The sequence below is a fragment of the Empidonax traillii genome, unplaced genomic scaffold, assembly GCF_003031625.1.
Source record: "Empidonax traillii isolate 1590-97213 ecotype Southwest subspecies unplaced genomic scaffold, ASM303162v1 scaffold289:size826226, whole genome shotgun sequence".
NCBI lineage: Eukaryota > Metazoa > Chordata > Aves > Passeriformes > Tyrannidae > Empidonax > Empidonax traillii.
In genome coordinates, this window is record NW_020955482.1 from 670,579 (window position 1) to 689,649 (window position 19,071).

Consider the following 19,071-nt stretch of genomic DNA (forward strand, 5'->3'; position numbering starts at 1 on the left):
TCGGTGTGTGTGTGTCACGCTATCGCCGCTATCCGGCAAAGCTTTCCCTCCTGCCAGCGGCGTGGCGGAGTGGGGAGTCGCTGTGAGACAGGCTGGGCTGGGCTCTCGAACCCCAGGGGAAAAGCGGGAAAGCTCCCAAAGTCCCGGTACCACAGAGGCCGGCTCTGCCTCCCCAGAACGACCAGCTCACAGCTGAGGGGGCTCGGAGGAAGGAGGGGAGGGAGCGGACTGCCCTGCCCCGCCGCAAGGGCCGGGGCACAGCGCTGCCTGTCCCGCGCTCTCCCTCAGCGCTGAGGCCGGCGACCGGCACGTCGGGGCACCTCCCGGCGGCCCCGACCCTCGATCTCGGCGGGCGGAGGGAGGGGCGGCGGAGCGGCGCCACCGCTGTCCCGCCCCCTCCTTCCCCGGAGCCCAGGCTCCCCCTCCGCCTCCATTTCCCGGCGTGCGGCGCGGGCGCGGGGCAGGAAGTCCCGTGCGCCTGAGTCAGGGGCGGCCGGGCGGCCGCTGCCGGGGGTGGGCGATGGCGCTGGAGACCCTCTCCCCGGACTGGGAGTTCGACCGCCTCGACGACGGCTCGCAGAGTGAGCGCCCGCAGGGCGGGCCGGGCGGGGCCGGCGGGGCTGCGGCGGGAACCGCCTCGGGGCGGGGGGAGGCGCGGGCTGAGCAGACCCTGCTCCCCTCCCGGACCCCCCCGCTGCATCCCCGCGGAGAACGGGAGGGAGGAGGAAGGGAAGGAGGAGGAAGGAGGCAGGGTTGCTGAGCGAGGTCGCCCTGCACGGCTTCCCCCGTGGACCCTGCCCTGTGCCCCTGCCCCCGGCTCATCCCGGCGCTCATCCTGCCCCGGCCAGGCCTGCGGGGGTGGGCGGGCGCCGTGACCTTTTCCTCCCACCGCCCTCTCCGTAGTTGTCGGGGTTGTTTTGGGGTGGAGGGAGGTGGCTTTTCCAGCCCTTCATCCTTTACTCCCTTTGAGCAGTCTCCTCCGGTATCCCGGAGAGGGCCAGGCTGCTTGTGTGACTCTTCTCTTGCACGAACCGGGCAGGAGGAACAGATGCTTGTCGTGAGGAAGGCGTTTCTTTGCTTCCCGATCATTTCTCGCAGCTCACAAATTTTTGCATTTGCTTCCTTGCTTATCTAGTGAACTCACATCAAGATACGTTGCACGCAGTTAGTTGTGTGCAGCTTTCATTGGTAAAGGCTTTCTGGCATGGCGTCGGGTGGTAACTTGCAGTTTAACCTTTAAAATGTGGTTAAATAAAAAGACCTTGTGATCATGAAGTCTTTGACGGTGGCTTCGTGTGCCCGTCAAAATCCACGTTTTACTCAGCCTGTGGAGGTGACCTACTTTCTAAACAGGGAACGTATATGGTTGTCACACTGTAATACACACTGTAAATTGAACTGTGCCAAATTAATTATACCAGGTGTTGCTGTGAAAATATGCCACTCATGGCCCAACTGTTTCACCTATAATGTCATCCCAGGGGATGATACTGTTAATACCATATTGATTTAGTCTGGATTTCAGAGGAAACTGACACTGCCCTGAGCAGAGTTTTTTACCAGTTCTCTAGCTGTGGAAAGAAAATGCAGCTTTTACTCAAAATGCCAGATCTCCGCTAGTTTGACCATGACATTATGTGCAACTACAAGAAATTTTTACATGACATAATATGCTCCATTACCATCATCTTGAGGGTGAACAAACAGACTGGTCTTCCATCAGGAGCAGCACACAGCGTTCTCCTAGAGAAAAGCCAAAGAAAAATCCTCTGACTTCAAAAGCACTTTTTTGTACCTATTGTCTGCTTTCACACTGGATCACTAACCTTTAGCATTTACAACGTTCTCAGCTGAGGACACAAGATACTAAGTAAGACTGGTTTGTTGCATCTCTATCTTAGATATGAATGGGCATGGCATTTGCAAATCCTGCTGTGGAAATAAGTTTCATTGAACATTGACATTATTGACTGTATGGAAGAAGTTATGATTAAGTTGGGGGATCTGTGCTGCTGAGTTGATATCTTGCACTGTCCCAACTATAGTGCTTTTGTTTTGTCACATGAGGAGAAACTAAATCAAACTTTATTGTAAGCAGATTATACTTTATGAAGTATGTACGGTGCTCTGAAGGAAAAGATGAGAACTGCTTTTTATGATTACTCTTTGCTCATCCATGTGAGCCAGTTTATTTAGGAAAATTCTTAAAACTCTTCATCTTGAAAAGCTTCCCCCATCTCCAAGTAATTTTATCAGTTCAATACTGCCTATCTCTTCCTAGCTAAGAGCTTTCACTCTCTTGTCTCTCTATGGTAGTGGGAAATTATTCACACCTGTCTCTTATTTTATAGATGATCAGTACAAAGTGGCAAATTGATGGCTATCAATAATTAAGTATTTGTAAATATTTAATATTATTTGAGCTGTAGTGTTGTTCAAGTCCATCATTTGGCTGCTGGAATGGTGACAGTCTGTGGGTCTCTAGCAACCTCTGTTGTGAGGTTTATATCGATAATAATGTCTCCATGCTCCAGGTTTTCTAGCAGTAAAGTACTGAAGCTGACATGGTGCTGGTTATGCTGCCATTCAGCAAGGCTGTGCATCTGTCAGTGTTTTACTGGTTTCTGCAGCAGAGCTTCCAGAAGATGCACTGGAAGGAACCTGAAAGATGAGATGAATTTGATGGAATAGAATAATCGATGATGCAACTCAAGGGCTCTGCATCAGTGCCTGGAGTGCATACTGCTGATGGAGAGCATTTTGTTCACTTTTTTCTTATCTGTTTACATGAGATTTTGTCTCCTGTTTTGACAATCCCTGTGCACTGTCTAGGCTGGATCGGCTTTGCAGTCTGTGTGTCCTTACAGTTGGCATTGCTGCTGCTTTTGAAGTAGTATTGTAGAATTAGTGCAGGATTTCATTGTAGTAATTTTTCTTTCTCAGTCTCAACCTTTCTGTGCATTGTCATTCTCATTTTTTCCTTATGAATTTGTCTTTATTCAGTCCTCCCCTTCTGCCTGGTGCAGTGTCTCAGTCGGATGTTTTCGTGTTTAAGTGATAATTGATTCAGCAGTGCTTTCCCAGGAAAGTATCCATCAACTACTGTTTGTCTCAGTTATTTGCAATGAAGATGAGCAAGTGGTTGAACGTGCAGAATAAAAGAATATATTGTTTTTAACTTTCTAGACCAGCGTACTTGCTGAAATGTGAAAAGGGCACACATTAAGGCTACGTGGAAATCGAATGCTTGTTTAAGAAAAGTTTGGTTGTTCAGCTGACCTGTATTCTCTAATTTTTTATATAATCCTATTTCCAACAAATAGCACAAGATCACAAGCTGTTAGATTTGGTATCTAATTATGGGCAAGACAGTTTAGTCTTCACAAAAGGATTGTACTTCCTTACTGAGTGTAGAAGCCTTGAACTGTAATCATTCACTCTGCAGTTCAGATTATGCAGTGAAGTCAGTAATTGTATGTAATGTGAGGAGAAGTGGGAAACGTCGTAAAAGAAAAAAAGATCTAAATAGAAAGAATGAAACTTTTTTTGGACCAATCGCTTTAGATTTACTTTGGTAGTTAATACCACCATTGCTGGTATTTTACCAGCTGAACTTTAGCCTTTGGAGCTCCTGGCCCCTGACACCAACAGGACAGCTGTGCGTTTCAGTGTCCAGCAGAAGAAAAATTCTGCTTCGGGAAAGTGAATTTGCAAGTGGAGGGAATGATTAAAATCCATAAGCTTCCTACGTAATGCCCAAATAATTTACAGAGAGGTAGCAGGGAGAGGGTGGAAAGAGGATTGCTGGTAATTCTGCTGCTACTCAGGCCAAAATAATTAGACCCCTCAAAGTGGCATAATTGACCCATTATTGCCTAGGTACTGGCTCACCCAATGGTGTTACAATTTCTGCAGTCGTTTCTCTGCTCAGAATCTTGTGTGATTGTTAAGTTCTTAGTTTGACAATATACGTACCTTTATAATTTTCTGCAAACCACTTAGATGTTTGATATTCTCTGAGTAGTATTTGAATTTCTTTTAAACTGACACTAAGTTACAGGCTTGTTTTTAATCATGAACTTTGTATTAAAGATGCAGTTCTGTTAAGGAAAACTGCTGCAGCAAAATGAGAAATACAGGACTAAAGCTAAATAGCAACAGATTAAATAATTTTAAATTTTTTTTTATATTGCAGTTTATTGAGTTGTCCATAAAACTGTATAATTATTATCAATTTTCAGAAATTCATGCTGAAGTGCAGTTGAAGAATTATGGAAAATTTCTTGAGGAATATACGTCTCAGCTGAAGAGAATTGAAGATGCTTTGGATGACTCTGTTGGAGATGTTTGGGACTTCAGTCTTGATCCCATTGCTTTAAAGGTCTTGATATATTTACTATACATTGCAATTGTTACTTTCCTAGTTTGTCCTTGCCTTCAAAACCTGAGAAGTAAAAACTTTATGCATTTGTGCTCTTAAAACTTGACTTTTGTGTTTGAGAAACCCATCCAGTACTATTTTAATTATCAAGTAATTGATAAATTGATGCACATCACAAGGGAAGATGCTTCCATATTATTATTTTCTAGTCTTTTGGATACTAGTTGAAGTTAAATGAATTTCTAATTCTTCATCTCTTGGGAGGGCTAGTTCCAGCAAACTTCTTCACTGGGGGTATTGGTGTTTTTTTCTGGGATTTGGGGTTCCAGGTGAGCTCACTAACAGTTGTAAAACTGCAGGACGAACTGTGTGTGTATTTATAGCTTGTGTTTTGACTTAATGGCCTTGGTACAATGTTTGCTGTCTTCTAGAGGCGGCTGTTTTCTTGGTCATAAGTTCTCTGTCCTCTGTGGAGTGTTATTTTTTTCTCTTCGCTGAATTTGCAGATGAAATTTAAAAGCACTACTGTTGCCAAACGGAAATTATCTGTGCTGAAGATGCACTCTCAAGCAATTGTCCGTCGGAATAATTTGAGTAAATTATGTGTAGAGCTACCAGAGTATTGGATGTGTACGGACTAGTCAATATTTTGGCTGACTTCACTAGAAAATGTCAGTGCCTGCATAGAGATATATTTTCTCCTTCCTGTTTCCGGCATTTGGGATTCTAAATTCAAGTTTTAGGTTTCCTGAGCTGTTTTTTTCCCTACTCCATAATTACCAGCCTTTTGCTTTTCAAGTTTTGTAAGTAAATTGTTGTAAATGCTGTATAGTGTACCTAGTGATTTACCTTTCTGCCTCAAGTAAATGAAAGGTATTTCCATGTAAATGTGAAGAGCGAAGGTTTCCTGCAGTGCAGGTTGCCAGTAATGTGCAATTATTGCTCTCCTATTGCAGACCCTATTGGAGATTAAACTGGGGAGAATACTTGGCTAGTTGGATAAGTGTATTTTAACCAATGTTTTTTAAAGTTGTTAATTTGTTATTTCTGTTTGGTGGGTTTGTTTGTGATTTTTTTATTTATTTTTCTTTAAATTTTAATTTTAGCTTTTGCCATATGAACAGTCCTCCCTACTGGAACTCATAAAGACAGAAAACAAGGTAAATGCTTTATGCTTAAAAGATAAAGTTATTCTACCTAAAATCAAGCCCTCTAAATGTGGATATATTTGTAATCTGTGTGGTTTTTCCCTCTTTGAGTCTAGGTTCTAAACAAAGTAATAACTGTGTATGCTGCTCTTTGTTGTGAAATCAAGAAGTTAAAATATGAGGTAAATTCAGCTAACGTTTATTACTTTCTGTGAAAATGTTTGCAGATTGGCAAGCTGATCTATTGATTTATTCGTTAACTGTAAAGAAACAAGATATGATGTCTAAATAATATTTGTGGCATGATTACATATATCCTATTTATTAAAAAACAAATTTCTGCTTTTGTTGTTAGGCAGAAACTAAATTTTATAATGGCCTCTTGTTTTATGGAGAAGGAGGTAAGTAGCTCCCTTTACTGTAAAAGTTTGTAGTTTTGAATTATTACTTCTGGTTATATTAAATGCTACAATAACTGTAATTTTATAGTATGGATATGTGATTTCTGTGTCTTTAACTGATGCACACCAAGTAGCAAACTTTGAGGTTATAGGGATATATGTTAATGTCTTCTAACTATCTTGAATGAGCTTAAGATAATAATAAGGTGTATCCTGAAGCCCTGTTAGCTACTGTAAGTATTGTTACATTAACAGGAAATTTTGTTGCAACTTTGTTTAAATGAGAAGTAGGGAGTGTGGGCTGCTGATGTTGTATTAAATGTCTAACATACAGCTTATCTACTGCAGCAGCTATTTTTCCAAGTATGGCATTGAAAATATATATTTCATGTGTAAACGCATCCTAAACTAACTTATTTCCTACTGAGATTAGAGTTTACATTGGTTATAGTAAAACAAGAGATGTGTGATTTGATTATTAAAAACAATGAAACCATTAATAAATAACTTGGCCAAAGTGCTGCCTCCTTTATTATGCAATCAGTTACTCCAAGAGAAGTTGGAGTGTGTTAATGTCACCTGCCCTTGAAGTTCAGGTCACGGTACTCACACTACTGTTTAGACCATGATGTAGCACAGGCACAAGTGGTTGTAAGTCACTTCAACTGACACATCACGAGACGCTGCTTTAGGTGAAAGCTGCTTTTTGTCTTGGACTTAAACTGGTAACTCCTGTAAGTGACTGGTCTTGAGCTTCCACCTTAAAGGATGCTGGTGTGGGAATAAGCACAGATCTTGATCCTGAGGACTGAATATATCAATGAACTGATTCAGAGACCTATCACCCAACTTTATTTTCTATTTCAGTAATTTGAGAGAAAAGTAATACAATAGGATTGTAGAAGGGCATTTTCAAAGCTTTTGAAGAGCCTTGACTGTAACAGAAATACCAGGCAATGTGAAATCTTGGAGCTTGGGACTGTTTATCATTCTTTCAAGTGCTGTATAAGACGATCGTTGTGGTTAAGGAACATGGAAAAGTCTGGGCGTTAGTTGTGGGTAGTTTTTTTGGTCTTTTTGTGTTTTTTTTTTCCTTCATAGATTCTCATGTCTTATTAGACATGGTTATAAATATTTTAAAGTCTTTGCTGCCAAAATGATAGTAGGAGATCCCTTAAAACTTCTCCATGTTTGTGGCACGAGAAAGCCAGACTGTAGCAGATTAGTATGTTATAGCAGCAGTTTGTTCCTGGTGGGTGTTGTGCTGGCAGTACTTGGGAATGGCAGGAACAGAGAGGTGAACCTTCTGTGAGTTAGGCAGGAATGCAGAAATTTATGTTCTCCACTTCCATATCCCTCCTTGTAGCATTTGCTTTGATAACAGCAAGCTTGCTTACTTTAAACAAGTGGCAAAGTTACTGGCTCAAGGATGGTTGAAATTTAAACAAATAGCGTGCTGGCTTTTTCCATCTGTGTAAAGAAACATTTTTTTCCCCATCTCTCTTTTCAGTGGCTAGGGATAGTCTAGGAACTTTATTAAATAGTTAGTTGGATAGGTTTTTCTGGGACATACACTAAACAGAGTAAAGGTGACATCAAATGTGTAAAGGGGAAACAATATTTAGTATCTTGTCCTAGAGCTCCATCTTAGAGAAGTATGGAGACTCCTTTAATCTCTGACTACTCTGAAAGAACATATTTTACAATGCAATAAGACCTGCATTTCTTAGGCAGTAGACTTGCAACTGTAAGCCTTTTTTGTCCAGTAGAAAAATTAAGTCTAGAGCATCAATCTGTAATCACAGTAAAAACCCCAGTATTTTGTCAGCTGGTGTTAAAACTGCTCCAGATGACTGAAAGAATTTGGCATTGGTGATGTAATTATTGTATTTTTGCAGTATTCTGTTAGTGTTCTGTCATGCAGATAATGCTGTGAAGCTGTGGTGATGAGCCAGTTCTTTTATGCAGGATGATATGTAGCAAAAAGAAAATCAATTTCTTGAGGAAAGATTTTCCTTCTGGTTAGTCATGTAGTATATTCTTCCAGTAAATAACATCTGGATGTTCCTTGCAGTATAAATACCTTGTGCTGTCGTGCAAACTTTTTAAAAATGGAAACTTTTATATGAAGTTATGTAATACGTATGCCATTAAAGAATTGTGTTTCATATTCTTCATTTTCTTTCAGGTGACCAAGACACTTTTTCCTGCTTTGTGTCTAATTTATAAATAATGCAATTTTTAATGAGAAAGAAACTTCCAAAAAGAAGTCCAGCTTAGGAAAGCAAAATCAAGAGTTTTTGAGGCTCCACCAATACATTTATAATAGTGCATTCCATTTGTATGACAAACAAATGGCTCGGAGGGCAAACCTAAGTGTTAATTTAACAGGTGTAACACAGGCTTTTGAAGGCGTTGACAAATGTTTCTCTTTTAAGCCACAGATTCCAGCATGGTGGAAGGTGATTGCCAAATACAAATGGGAAGATTTGTTTCTTTCTTGCAGGTAAGCGTATGTTTTGATTTTTTTGACAGCAATTATAATGTTAATTTTACTTGCAAAGTGGATTTAACAGTGTGCCTTACCCTGTCTGCACCTTGTTGAAAGGCATTGCAGTCATTTGATATGTTACTATGTTTTGCCTGCAGACCTGTCACAGCCAGCTGACGTATCACACATTGTTTTGAGGTTTCTTTATACTTGTCTCTGGAAGTCTAATGAGAGAAGAGATTACGCTTGGTGTAATTGCTCCAAGAAATTAGAATTTACTTAAGAAAATTTCAGTATGAGAAGATAAATTGAGGTTGTTTTCATTTGATAGAAAAGTTAAAGGTAGCTATTTTTATGGTTTTGATTATAAGCTTTGGTTTTCATTGGACATTGGAAATAGATTAATTTCCTTGTGCATGGTTTTTTAGCTGATAGAAGAAAGCAAAATTAAAACATGTACCTGGAAAAAAATTGCTTGTAAGTCATTCAGACTTTTGTGGAATAACACTCATTTCTTATACAGTTTGGTAGTTCAGGGTCCTTTGCATGAAAACAGGATTTGTTTTTCTTCTGAGGATTTCCTGTACTCTTGGGTTTCAGTCTACTGTAGAGTTTTTTGTCCTTGATATAACTTAAATGACTGACCTGTTCCCAAAAATGTTTCTATTTTTGTGCAATATTGCTTGTGATGAATTATCTGTGTCCAAGTAGAGCTTGAACGAGAAGCCTCTAGAATGTTTAAACAAATTCTAGTTTAACAAAGATTAAAATTCCTCTTCTTGCTGTATAGTTGCATGACAGTAGTCATTACTGAGTCATAACACGTTGAATGCTGTAGGAAGTTGTTATATAGAAAGTTGTTTCTCAACTTCTTTTACCATGCCCAAGTGCAGTTAGGATCTCCTAGATTTTTTCCCACTTTCCAAGCTTTTTGTCCTATCAAATGTGTAGGTTTCATTCTTTATCCTCTATTTCCTCCTATCAGATGTTTGAGACCTTTTAGTGACTCTGAGATGGGACTACTGTGTATCTGTGGTTTTCCTGAGTCCAGGTGGAAGTTGAGAGCAGGATCTGGATATCTATGCATATTGCAAGCCCACTCCATAGAAAAAGTTTGTTAATTTATGGGGTATATGCTGATGTGTGTATTTAAAGGGTAAACACTGTATAGAAATACAGGAGTATTGCTTGTCAGCTCACTTCATATGTATGCTACGATGGGTTAGGGAATGTTGAGAAACTTTGGAAGGAAGGGAAATGAAAGATGTTACCCCCAAGGGCCGGTTTACTGTGCTCACAGATGTGTCTTGCTTAGGGTAAAGCTATGAGGGAAATGTTTTCCTTGTGGACTTTGTTCTTTTTCACCTGTTGTGTTCTCCTAAATCCACTCAGAGTAGTCTAAATCCATAGACTAGGAAATGCTCTTGTGGTCAATGTTATAAGCATATGCCCAAGGATGGCGTGAAAATATGAAGCTGACAAAAGAGGTGAAAAGTTGCTTTCATAGAGCTAATGTCCACCTGTTGGTTTATTGGCTCTTCTGAGTATGGGATTCCTTGATTATCTATATGCAATAGCCTCAAGTTTGCTATGTCAAAACATTTTTTTAAAATATTGTCAAAATAATGCTCTGAGAACACTGGTTAGGTACTCTTGATTGTGCAGAGGACAGCATATTTGAAGAACTCTAAAATTATCATCTTGTCTGTATTATGTAGTTGCTAATATGCATGTGTTGTTAAATTGGGCTATTTCCTGTAAATTTTAAAATGGTAGGTGGTGCTCCCCCACCCAGGAAACATGATCTCTGTTGTCTCTGGACAACATGATCCTCTGGAATCTGTTGGCTTATTTCAGCTGCATTTGTTAGAGCAATACAAGTATAAGGAGTAATGTTTTGTGAGAACTGGTGACTAATAAAAGGCAGAAGCCCAAATAAGATCTATTTTTGACTGAGAGGAAGACAGAATTCAGCTGTTAGCCAGTCTTCTGGCAGGAGTGGCAGGCTGGCTGCTTAGCCAGTGTGGGCTGGCTGCTATGGAGCCATCCGTGTGCTTGCTGGCCAGACTCATTTCACATGGATTTTTCCCCGATGGGATTATAAGGTGCGTTAATGAGCAAGTATTATTGCAGTTAAGAGAAACTCAGATTAGTTTATCCTATTGCTCAAGGAATGCCTTGTGAAAATCCCTTATAGAAATTAAGATAGTCTTTTGTGTGGTCAGAGTTGACATATTCTTACTCATTGTGTGTTATGTAACTGAGCTCTCGTTCTGCTTTAGCCAAGCAAGTCTCTCAAAGACATCAGCTTTGTTTGTTTGTTTTAAAGCAATATGATGTGTCTTATCACTCTTATGGTTAGTACAGGCTTCTGTGGTAATTTTAATTCGAATTTGACTATCACCAGCTCCCAGAGTGTGACTCTTGAATCTAGTGGGGGAAAAAGCACAGCCTCTGCTCCCAGGGATATTATTCCTTCAAGTACTTGGGCGCTGTTGTCAAGTCACTTCTTATTGTCTTTGATACATTGAACCAGTAGTATAAATAGTCCAAGTTGTACTGGAAGCTTGTGTTTGGTAGCTTCTAGTCCCAGACTCCTTTTCAGAGCATTTTATTTTCTTGTATTTCAGGAGCTGTCTTGCTTTGTTACCCGATGTTATGAAGTGGTGGTGAATGTAGTGCATCAGTTGGCTGTTCTGTATACCAGCAACAAGTAATTATTCCCTAAAATGCTGTATTGTTATAATGCAGTTAAATGTATAAAATGTGAATGTTCTATTTAAGGCATGGTCGTTTTTGGAATATTGTTGTCTAGAGATATGGATAGTGCTTTTCTGTGAAAATTTGGGCTTTGTAAACTATTAAGGAAGTGGTTTTGTTTGATTTTCAGAAAAAACAGTGCTTATATATAATGAGATGTAAGAATTTTACTTTTTTCTCATTTTTTTGATGGAGCAATTAGTCTTTATGTTTGAGAGATATTGTTTTACTTTTTTCATCCTTGCTCTGTTTGAGAGCAGACAGTAGATACCAATAGCTTCAGAAGCTTAAAAATCAGATCACTTCCACAATCTGTTTTAAATATGTAAATCTTGGTGTATATTCCTCACAGAACAACCATGGTTTTAACACCTGAAACTGTGCTTAGTAAGGGCTGTTTGGTTTACCTCCTTTGAGAACTGAGGAGAGTTTAGTTGTGAATAGAATTGTTGGATTAACCTTTCAGTATCACTGCAGTATTCTCAATTCCTTCCCTGCTCCCCATAGGATAGCATCATTCTTCTCAGTTTTATTTGTTGCTTTTATTTTTGCCTTACACCACAGCACAAAGTAGACTTTCTGTGTGGTGCTGGATCTGTAACTTGGACATGGCTTGATTGCATATGTGAAGTGTTTTTGTTTTTTCAGCCCCAAGCTGTGTGTATCAAGGCTACTTGTCATTAGCATAACTGAATTGGGAATTGCTGAGACATGTGCACTGAGTACAATAGGTGCTTTAAACCAGTCACATGCTGTACATCTAGAAATACAATATTAAATCTGATCATAGCATATAGATTTTACATAGCATATACTTTCAATCGGGTTTTTAGAGTCTTTTGTTTCCTAAAGTTACTATGTTAATAAATAAAAAATGTACTCCAAGAAACAAAGAACACATCATGACACAGAATTGATGAATATGATCTGTTCTGAGGATTGAAAAGGCTTTAAAATATTTATTTCATTTCTAGGAATGCACCTAAAATTATAGAGACGTCTGGAGTTCATTTTCAGGTGGGAATAATTTGGAACTCTTTTGCTTATGTTAATATATATACATAGTGTGTGCGTGTGTATATATATATATAATATATATATATGTATGTATATGTCCTGATCATTAATCCTGAGAAGAGCAGGAAGAAAGTGATTTCTGAGTACAACTTTCAATTTGGAATCTCCTTTAAAGGTTCGATTTTGTTAATCAGATTTTTCTGGCCTTTCTGTGGGAAGGCTGGTATCTCCATGTCTGTCATATTGTAGCTTTCTCAGCTGCAAAGTGTTTGCATGCTCCCTTATTGCAATATATGCTTCTGCACATAGTTTTAAAAATCGTTTCTCCAGTGTCAACATAGATCAGTGAATTTGGTTTGCATGCAGACACCCCTTTTATGTTCCCTGTGTCACTACAAGAAATACAAAATCTTTAGGCTACTAAACTGCAAAATCTCCTATTTAACTCTCTAGCTGATGTAGGCTGAAAATATATTGAAAGAACTGAAATTTTATATGCCACTTATGACTGCAATAAACTTTTTAATAACTACAGTACTTTTGTTTTTTTCACAAACAGGCAATGTATGAGCATCTAGGAGAGTTGCTCACAGTCTTGATCACTCTGGATGAAATAATTGACAATCATGCCACGCTGAAAGATCACTGGACCATGTATAAGAGGTGTGTCTCTCATGTGAAAAACACTCCCACAACATACAAGATGAAAGCAAGCATGTGCATCTGTGTTGGAATGTCAGTGTGGGAACATGGGTTTTGGTAGTCTCAAGAGTTTTCCAGAAATTTCAGTGCAGAGCAGGGCTAAGCTCCCACAGTGTCCTTCTAACAGCATGAGTAAGTTTTTAAAGTGCTGAGTGTTACATTTTCAATACATGATAAACATCTTGGCAAACAGTGTAATGGTTGATGGTGTTTAAAGTATATTCAGTATTAAATTTAGTTGTGTACAGAACTGATCTACCCCTAACTATATTGATCATGGGGATGGGCGTGCAGATTTAAGAAATAAAACTATCTTAAATAAAAGCTGAAGAGTCAACAATTATAAAAGTAGCTAAATTAGAGGAATAATAACTGTTTCCTTGAAAATCTAAATTAAATGGGAGTTACTCAAATGTAATTTGATTGTACAGACCTATTGTTTTTTGTGGGGTTTTTGATTTTGGGGTTTTTTAAATTTTGAAGTTGCTGCTAAGAGCAGGTGTGGGCAATCAAAATCTATTATCAAAATAGTGCAGGATATGATAAAACTGTGAGCGTGTTTTAATGGTCTTCTACCTATGTGTTCCATGCTTGTTCCTTACAGGCTGCTAAAATCTGTCCATCACAACCCTTCCAAGTTTGGGATTCAAGAAGATAAACTGAAGCCATTTGAAAAACTGCTGTTAAAACTGGAATGCCAGTTACTTGAAGGAATGATATTTCAGGTAATGAAATTAATGTTCCCCAGTATAATAGGGGAAACCTACGTGAAAGCAGCACCCTTTTTGGAATGGTTTGTTTGTTTGTATTTTAGTTTTGTTCCGGTTACAGTGATGTGTGAATTTGGCTCTTGCATCTGTGCATGGGAGGAAAAAAAAGGCTCTATTGTAACATCCTTCCTTGCTCTTCTCATGCGCTTGAACTGTGCCAAGCTTTGAATGGCAGCAGTAAATGCTGACTGTTTTGCCGAATTAGGGAAACACAGACAACTTGGCGTTAGGACTGTGTGTTATCAGGAAGTCTGGTTTTGTCCGTGTAATAGTGAGCAGGCTTACATAGCCTAGGTCCACTTCATTTAAGCTGGAAATTAATTAGTGTCCTCAGTAATATTTAAAACATATTAAGTGTGACAACTCCTTTCTTAGCTTAGGGGACAGGTAGCTGTCATTAGGAACTGCTTCAATGGTACATTGAATGGTACATACCCCTGAAACCCTGCGAGTGCACAGGTGGGTGAGAAGGATTAGTACATTTTCAGTATAATTAACTTAAATAAATTCATACAAGAAGCCATCTTTCTTTAGAAAGGTGTGTATTTGAGACATTGAAGTTGGATGTTGTGGCACAGTGGGCAGAGGATAATGTTGCTGAATTTGGTCAAAGCAGAGTTGTTCAGTTCTTGCAAGTTACAATGGCATAGGGAAGAAGGGTTCTGTAAAAGCCTTCAAAAGGAGTATTGTAGGTAAATAATTAAGCACAGTTGGGCTTATTCTTTCAAAGGGCATTGCTACCAGCTATCCATTTTTCATCTTGTATTTCCCTAATGTTGCATTAGTGCAAAGACTTCATTATGTGTTCCAGACTTCAGTAGGATTGGACTAGTATTCATTCAGGAAGTTTCCCCTACTGAGCTGCAAATGCCTCTTGTCAACAAAAATACATTAAAATTGTGTTTAAATGCGGTTCCATTAAAGGCTTCTCTGATATCCTTAGAAAGTATGAAATGTGTTTCTATTTTTTGACTATTTTGTGGGTTTTGGTACTTTTTTAAACCACCAGCAGTAGTGTGGGATCTTATGCTACAGGGCCATAAACCATATCCTACAAATGACTTGCATGATAATCTTGTTTAGGTCAAGGGTAGTTATAGTGTAGTAATACAAACGTATCTGGTTTCTTAGCGTTTAGCACATCAAATGGTTTCTTTAAAAATGCTCCTTAAAGGAGATGGGAAATAACTAAAATGAGGGTTTGAATGTCAGTTATAAAAGTTTTTTATTATTTTCTATTATTATACTAAAAAATGTAAGCATAGTTAAAAATCTGTGTGTTGTAGAAGTTTGACTTGCTTCAGTTTAGTCTTAAATCATTGAGCTTTTCCAGTATTCTTTTTTTAAAACCAGTACTCTTTTGAGGTCCAGAATTCATGGCATTATTATTTTGGTTTTTTCCCTCCTTTTTGCTCAGGCCTGTATAGAGCAACAATTTGATTCCTTAAATGGTGGCGTGTCAGTGTCAAAGAACAGCACGTTTGCTGAAGAATTTGCTCATACTCTTCGCGCAGCTTTTGCAAACGTCGAAGCCAAACTTGGTAATGCAAGCTCATACTTTTCCTGCCAGCTTCGTTGTTTCTAAAATTCTTTATATTGTTTGTCTGGGAGTAAACTTAACCAAAGCTGTGTTTGTGCAGGTGAACCTTCAGAAATTGATCAGAGAGATAAATATGTGGGCATCTGTGGCCTCTTCGTACTGCATTTTCAGATTTTTCGGACTGTAGACAAGAAATTTTACAAGTCCTTATTGGATGTCTGTAAAAAGGTAAATGCTTTATTCTTTTGTCAGCGATTATGAGGGGAAATAAATATGCAGTCGTGAAGGAGATAGTTTTCTGAGGTGCATAGCACAGCAGAGACTTGGGAAAAGAAAGAACACACAATTTACAAAAAATATGTCTGCAGAATTAAGAATCACGGACACTGGGGACAAAAAACTGTTTGAGTTAAGAGTACTGTGGTGCTGAATAAATGCTGTGGGTTTTGATCTTTTCTATAAACATTTCTTTTGGAAGACCTCTAAGTCCAAAGGTGATTGGGGCTTTTTCATATTGGATGGTATTACAAAATTATTAAATTCTCTAATACTGTTTAAAATCTCTAATACTGTTTAGTGTGGTAATAACTTTGCCTGTTGTGTCCTTAGTGGACTTCTAGGAAAGAAACTTTTTTTTTAATATGAGTGTAATACTTTGTAAAAAAAGTTATATAGGAATAAACTGAACTGTGTGTTTTGACTTAAATGAGGTATAAGAAACATGCATGGTGGCGTAGTATCTGTTGTAGTTAATTATGTTTATTGCTACTTGGTGGTATTCCTCCCCTTTTTTTCTTTCAGGTGCCAGCCATTACATTAACAGCTAACATTATCTGGTTTGCTGACAACTTCCTGATTCAGAAGATACCAGCTGCTGCCAAACTTCTAGACAAGAAGAGTATTCATTCAGTAAAAACACAAAGGGAGAACTTTCTGCAGCAGAGGGCACAGTCACTTACCAAGTATGCTTCCTAAATACTGCTGCATGATGCTGTTTGGCAAAGAGGTTATAAACCATGGGTTTCTGGGTTTCTTCATTCGATTATTAGGCCTGTTGTGTAGTGTTGCTCAGTGGTGTTAATCACTTGTTCCACTTCACTGCAGCAATGTGTGCGCGTGTTAATGTTGCTGCAAAAAGTTGTGGTCAAAACTAAGCTGCTTTTCATGTCATGGTTTCAGAAAAATGTGTATTATGACACCAAAATAATGATGTTCCTGGAAGTTCTAAATATTTCTTTCAGTTTTCTTCTATTTCCATACTTTCAAGTTCCTTCTTATTTTAAACTAGTGTCTAGTAACCCGAGATGCTCTGTTTTTTATTAGGGCTCTCTGCTTTCTATGTGTTTATGGAGGTAAGTTGCTGGTAGGCTTATAATCGAGTTTTTCTCTGCTTGTTGATGATACGTTCTTTGCAAGCATTTCTTTCTTTGTGACTGTTTTTATTGCTTGTTTAATGGTCTTTGAAATTATCTGTATTTGAAAAAAGCTTCTCTTGTTTGGTGCTCTGCATGTAGCTTGCAGCTCACTTCCTTCTCTTCTAAAATATGCTTAAGATGGAATTTTTTTTAGTTGTTAAGAACAAGGGTATTGCATAGGAAGATAAGGCTAGGATTTCCGTTTCTGTTTCAAACCAAAACAAGAAGGTGGAAACTGAGTTCTGTGGAATAGCAGTAAAAACTTAGATTTTTTTTTTTGTGCTGTCTTCCAGCCCTTTAAGCAAGCTGGCAGAACTGAGCTGGAGGGGAGGATGAAAGGGGAAAAAGCAACTCCTTGCTTACACAGTCCTCTGACAGATTGTTTTCTCTACTTCCCTATTTCTGGCAGATTATTTTCTTTACTTCCCTGTTTATTTTTCAATCCACCTCTTCCTGGTTTACGTCCTACAACCACAGAAAGATTCAAGAGCTGTGACTGGTTCTTTCTTGGGCTTTAGTTCTTAGATGGGGCATAATTGCAGTGCTTCTTTGCTTCTGGTCTTGGGCAGCGGTACTTAAGATTAAAAAAAGGTTGAAAAAAATGTCTGTGTATTCACAGACATTTTGTAGAATCATAGAATCATTTAGCTTGGAAAAGACCTCTGAGATAATCAAGTCCAACTGTTCTCCAATTACTGCTGAGCCATTACCACTAAACCGTGTCCCTAGGCACCACATCTACATGGCTTTTAAAAACCTGCGGAGATGGTGACTCAACCCTTTCCCTGGACAGTCTGTTCCAGTGCTTGTCAACCCTTTAGGTGAAGAAATCTTCCTAATATCCAATCTAGACCTCACCAGCCACAACTTGAGGCCGTTTCCTCTTGTCTTGTCACTTGGGAGAAGAGACTGACTGTTACCTGAATAAAATCTCCTTTCAGGCAGTTGTAGAACAGTAAGGTCTTCCCTGAGCCTCTTTTTCTCCAGGCTGAACAACCCCAGCTTCCTCACTGGACTTGTGCTCTAGACCTTTCACAAGCTTTGTTGCCTTACTTTGTACATGCAATTTTGAGGATATTGTAATAAAATCCAGGTTTTCCTTCTGCTGATTTGAATAGTGCAAGTAACATTTTCTTGTTTTTTTTTTACAAATCCTTGCACTGCTTTTGATAATTAGACTATTGCCTTAAATAATAGTCCTCTCTGAAGTGTAAGTTTTGGTAACAGAATCAATGACCTGAATACAATCCTGCTACAAGTGTCACAATAAGTTGTACTGATTGCAGTGTTGCAATTCGATAGCATGGAATAAAGAGTTTTATAGAAGTGAACTCTATTTAAACATTTAATTAGCACCAGTGTAATTCAAGCAGATAAATTTCTGTAGAATTATGTTACTTAAGAGCACTCCAGTCTGACATTGATGTAATGACAAGTTACACTTTTGTGTGTATGTGTGTATAATACAACAGAAATTCAAACTTGGATGTTAAAGCTTAACACCAGTGTTGGACTTTTTTGTCTAGTCTTTAAAAGCATTTTCTGACAGTTTTATTAACTGTTTTAATTTAAGGAAGTGTAGTACTGCCAAGAAGGCCATTTGTTCTCTTGAAAGACAGCTGATTTTTGACTCATTGTACAGATAAAATTGGCAGACTAACCCTTACCTATAGATAATTAAAATGTAAATGAGTATGTGGTTCTGATACTTTTGTGAATGGTGAGTTGTTATTTTGGGGACTGAAGAGTTAACATGTTTCCCTTGCAAGAATTTTAAGTTTTGGAAAGAGAAAAGAAAATCTTCAGACTGTTCTAATTTGAGGTGAGCAACATTCTTTGTTTCCTTCCCCAGAGATATGCAGTCATATTATGTTTTTGTCAGCTCGTGGATGACAAAAATGGAATCTATCTTGTCAAAGGAGCAACGCATGACTAAGTTTTCTGAAGATCTTTCTAACCGCTGCAATGTCTTCATCCAGGTGTGCAGTCTTTTATTGTGGTGATGCAGCAAACTGATGTTTTGATGCAAGTTGTCAGACATAAAAGGAAATCACAAGAGTTCAGTGATTAATTTACAGTATAGGAATTCTTATAAAACTTTTAATGCCCAGTAGATACTATTTAAGTAAGTCTGCAAAAGGCCTTTCCATAAAGGATGTGGGGAAAGGGAATCTGACTAAATACTCAGTAGCTACAATTTTGGATTTTTCTCTTGACTTAGGACATCAAGAAAGCTTCATTTTCTCTGTAGTAAAAGTTTTGGGGTTCTTTCCTTTTCAGTCATGAGGTACTTAAATTGGACTGAACAGTGTCTCCTTTAGTTTTATTTTGGACAATACATACTCCCAGTAAAGGTTTAGTGTTTCATTGTGCTTTGCCTAGTGATGGTTCTTTGCAAGAGACAGCTGGTTTTCTTTTGACCTACTAACAGCATGTAGTCTTAATG

At 38.7% G+C, this 19,071-nt stretch overlaps 1 protein-coding gene across 6 annotated transcripts in view; it reads left to right on the plus strand.

Moving 5' to 3' along the window:
• The first annotated feature begins 453 nt into the window (after positions 1-453).
• WASHC4 (WASH complex subunit 4) overlaps positions 454-19,071 on the plus strand; it is a 41,195-nt gene continuing 22,577 nt past the window's right edge. For 5 of the 6 annotated variants that reach the window (XM_027890454.1, XM_027890457.1, XM_027890453.1 and 2 more), the window contains exons 1-14: positions 454-581; positions 4,242-4,381; positions 5,488-5,541; positions 5,646-5,711; positions 5,885-5,930; positions 8,369-8,436; positions 11,052-11,134; positions 12,156-12,198; positions 12,758-12,861; positions 13,505-13,625; positions 15,088-15,211; positions 15,311-15,438; positions 16,012-16,172; positions 18,478-18,604. In XM_027890454.1, coding sequence (XP_027746255.1) covers positions 521-581; positions 4,242-4,381; positions 5,488-5,541; positions 5,646-5,711; positions 5,885-5,930; positions 8,369-8,436; positions 11,052-11,134; positions 12,156-12,198; positions 12,758-12,861; positions 13,505-13,625; positions 15,088-15,211; positions 15,311-15,438; positions 16,012-16,172; positions 18,478-18,604 — 1,326 coding nt within the window. In that variant the 5' untranslated portion in view covers positions 454-520. Of the gene's footprint in view, positions 582-4,241; positions 4,382-5,487; positions 5,542-5,645; positions 5,712-5,884; positions 5,931-8,368; positions 8,437-11,051; positions 11,135-12,155; positions 12,199-12,757; positions 12,862-13,504; positions 13,626-15,087; positions 15,212-15,310; positions 15,439-16,011; positions 16,173-18,477; positions 18,605-19,071 lie in introns of those variants that run through there. The other variant, XM_027890458.1, reaches the window with a different exon arrangement.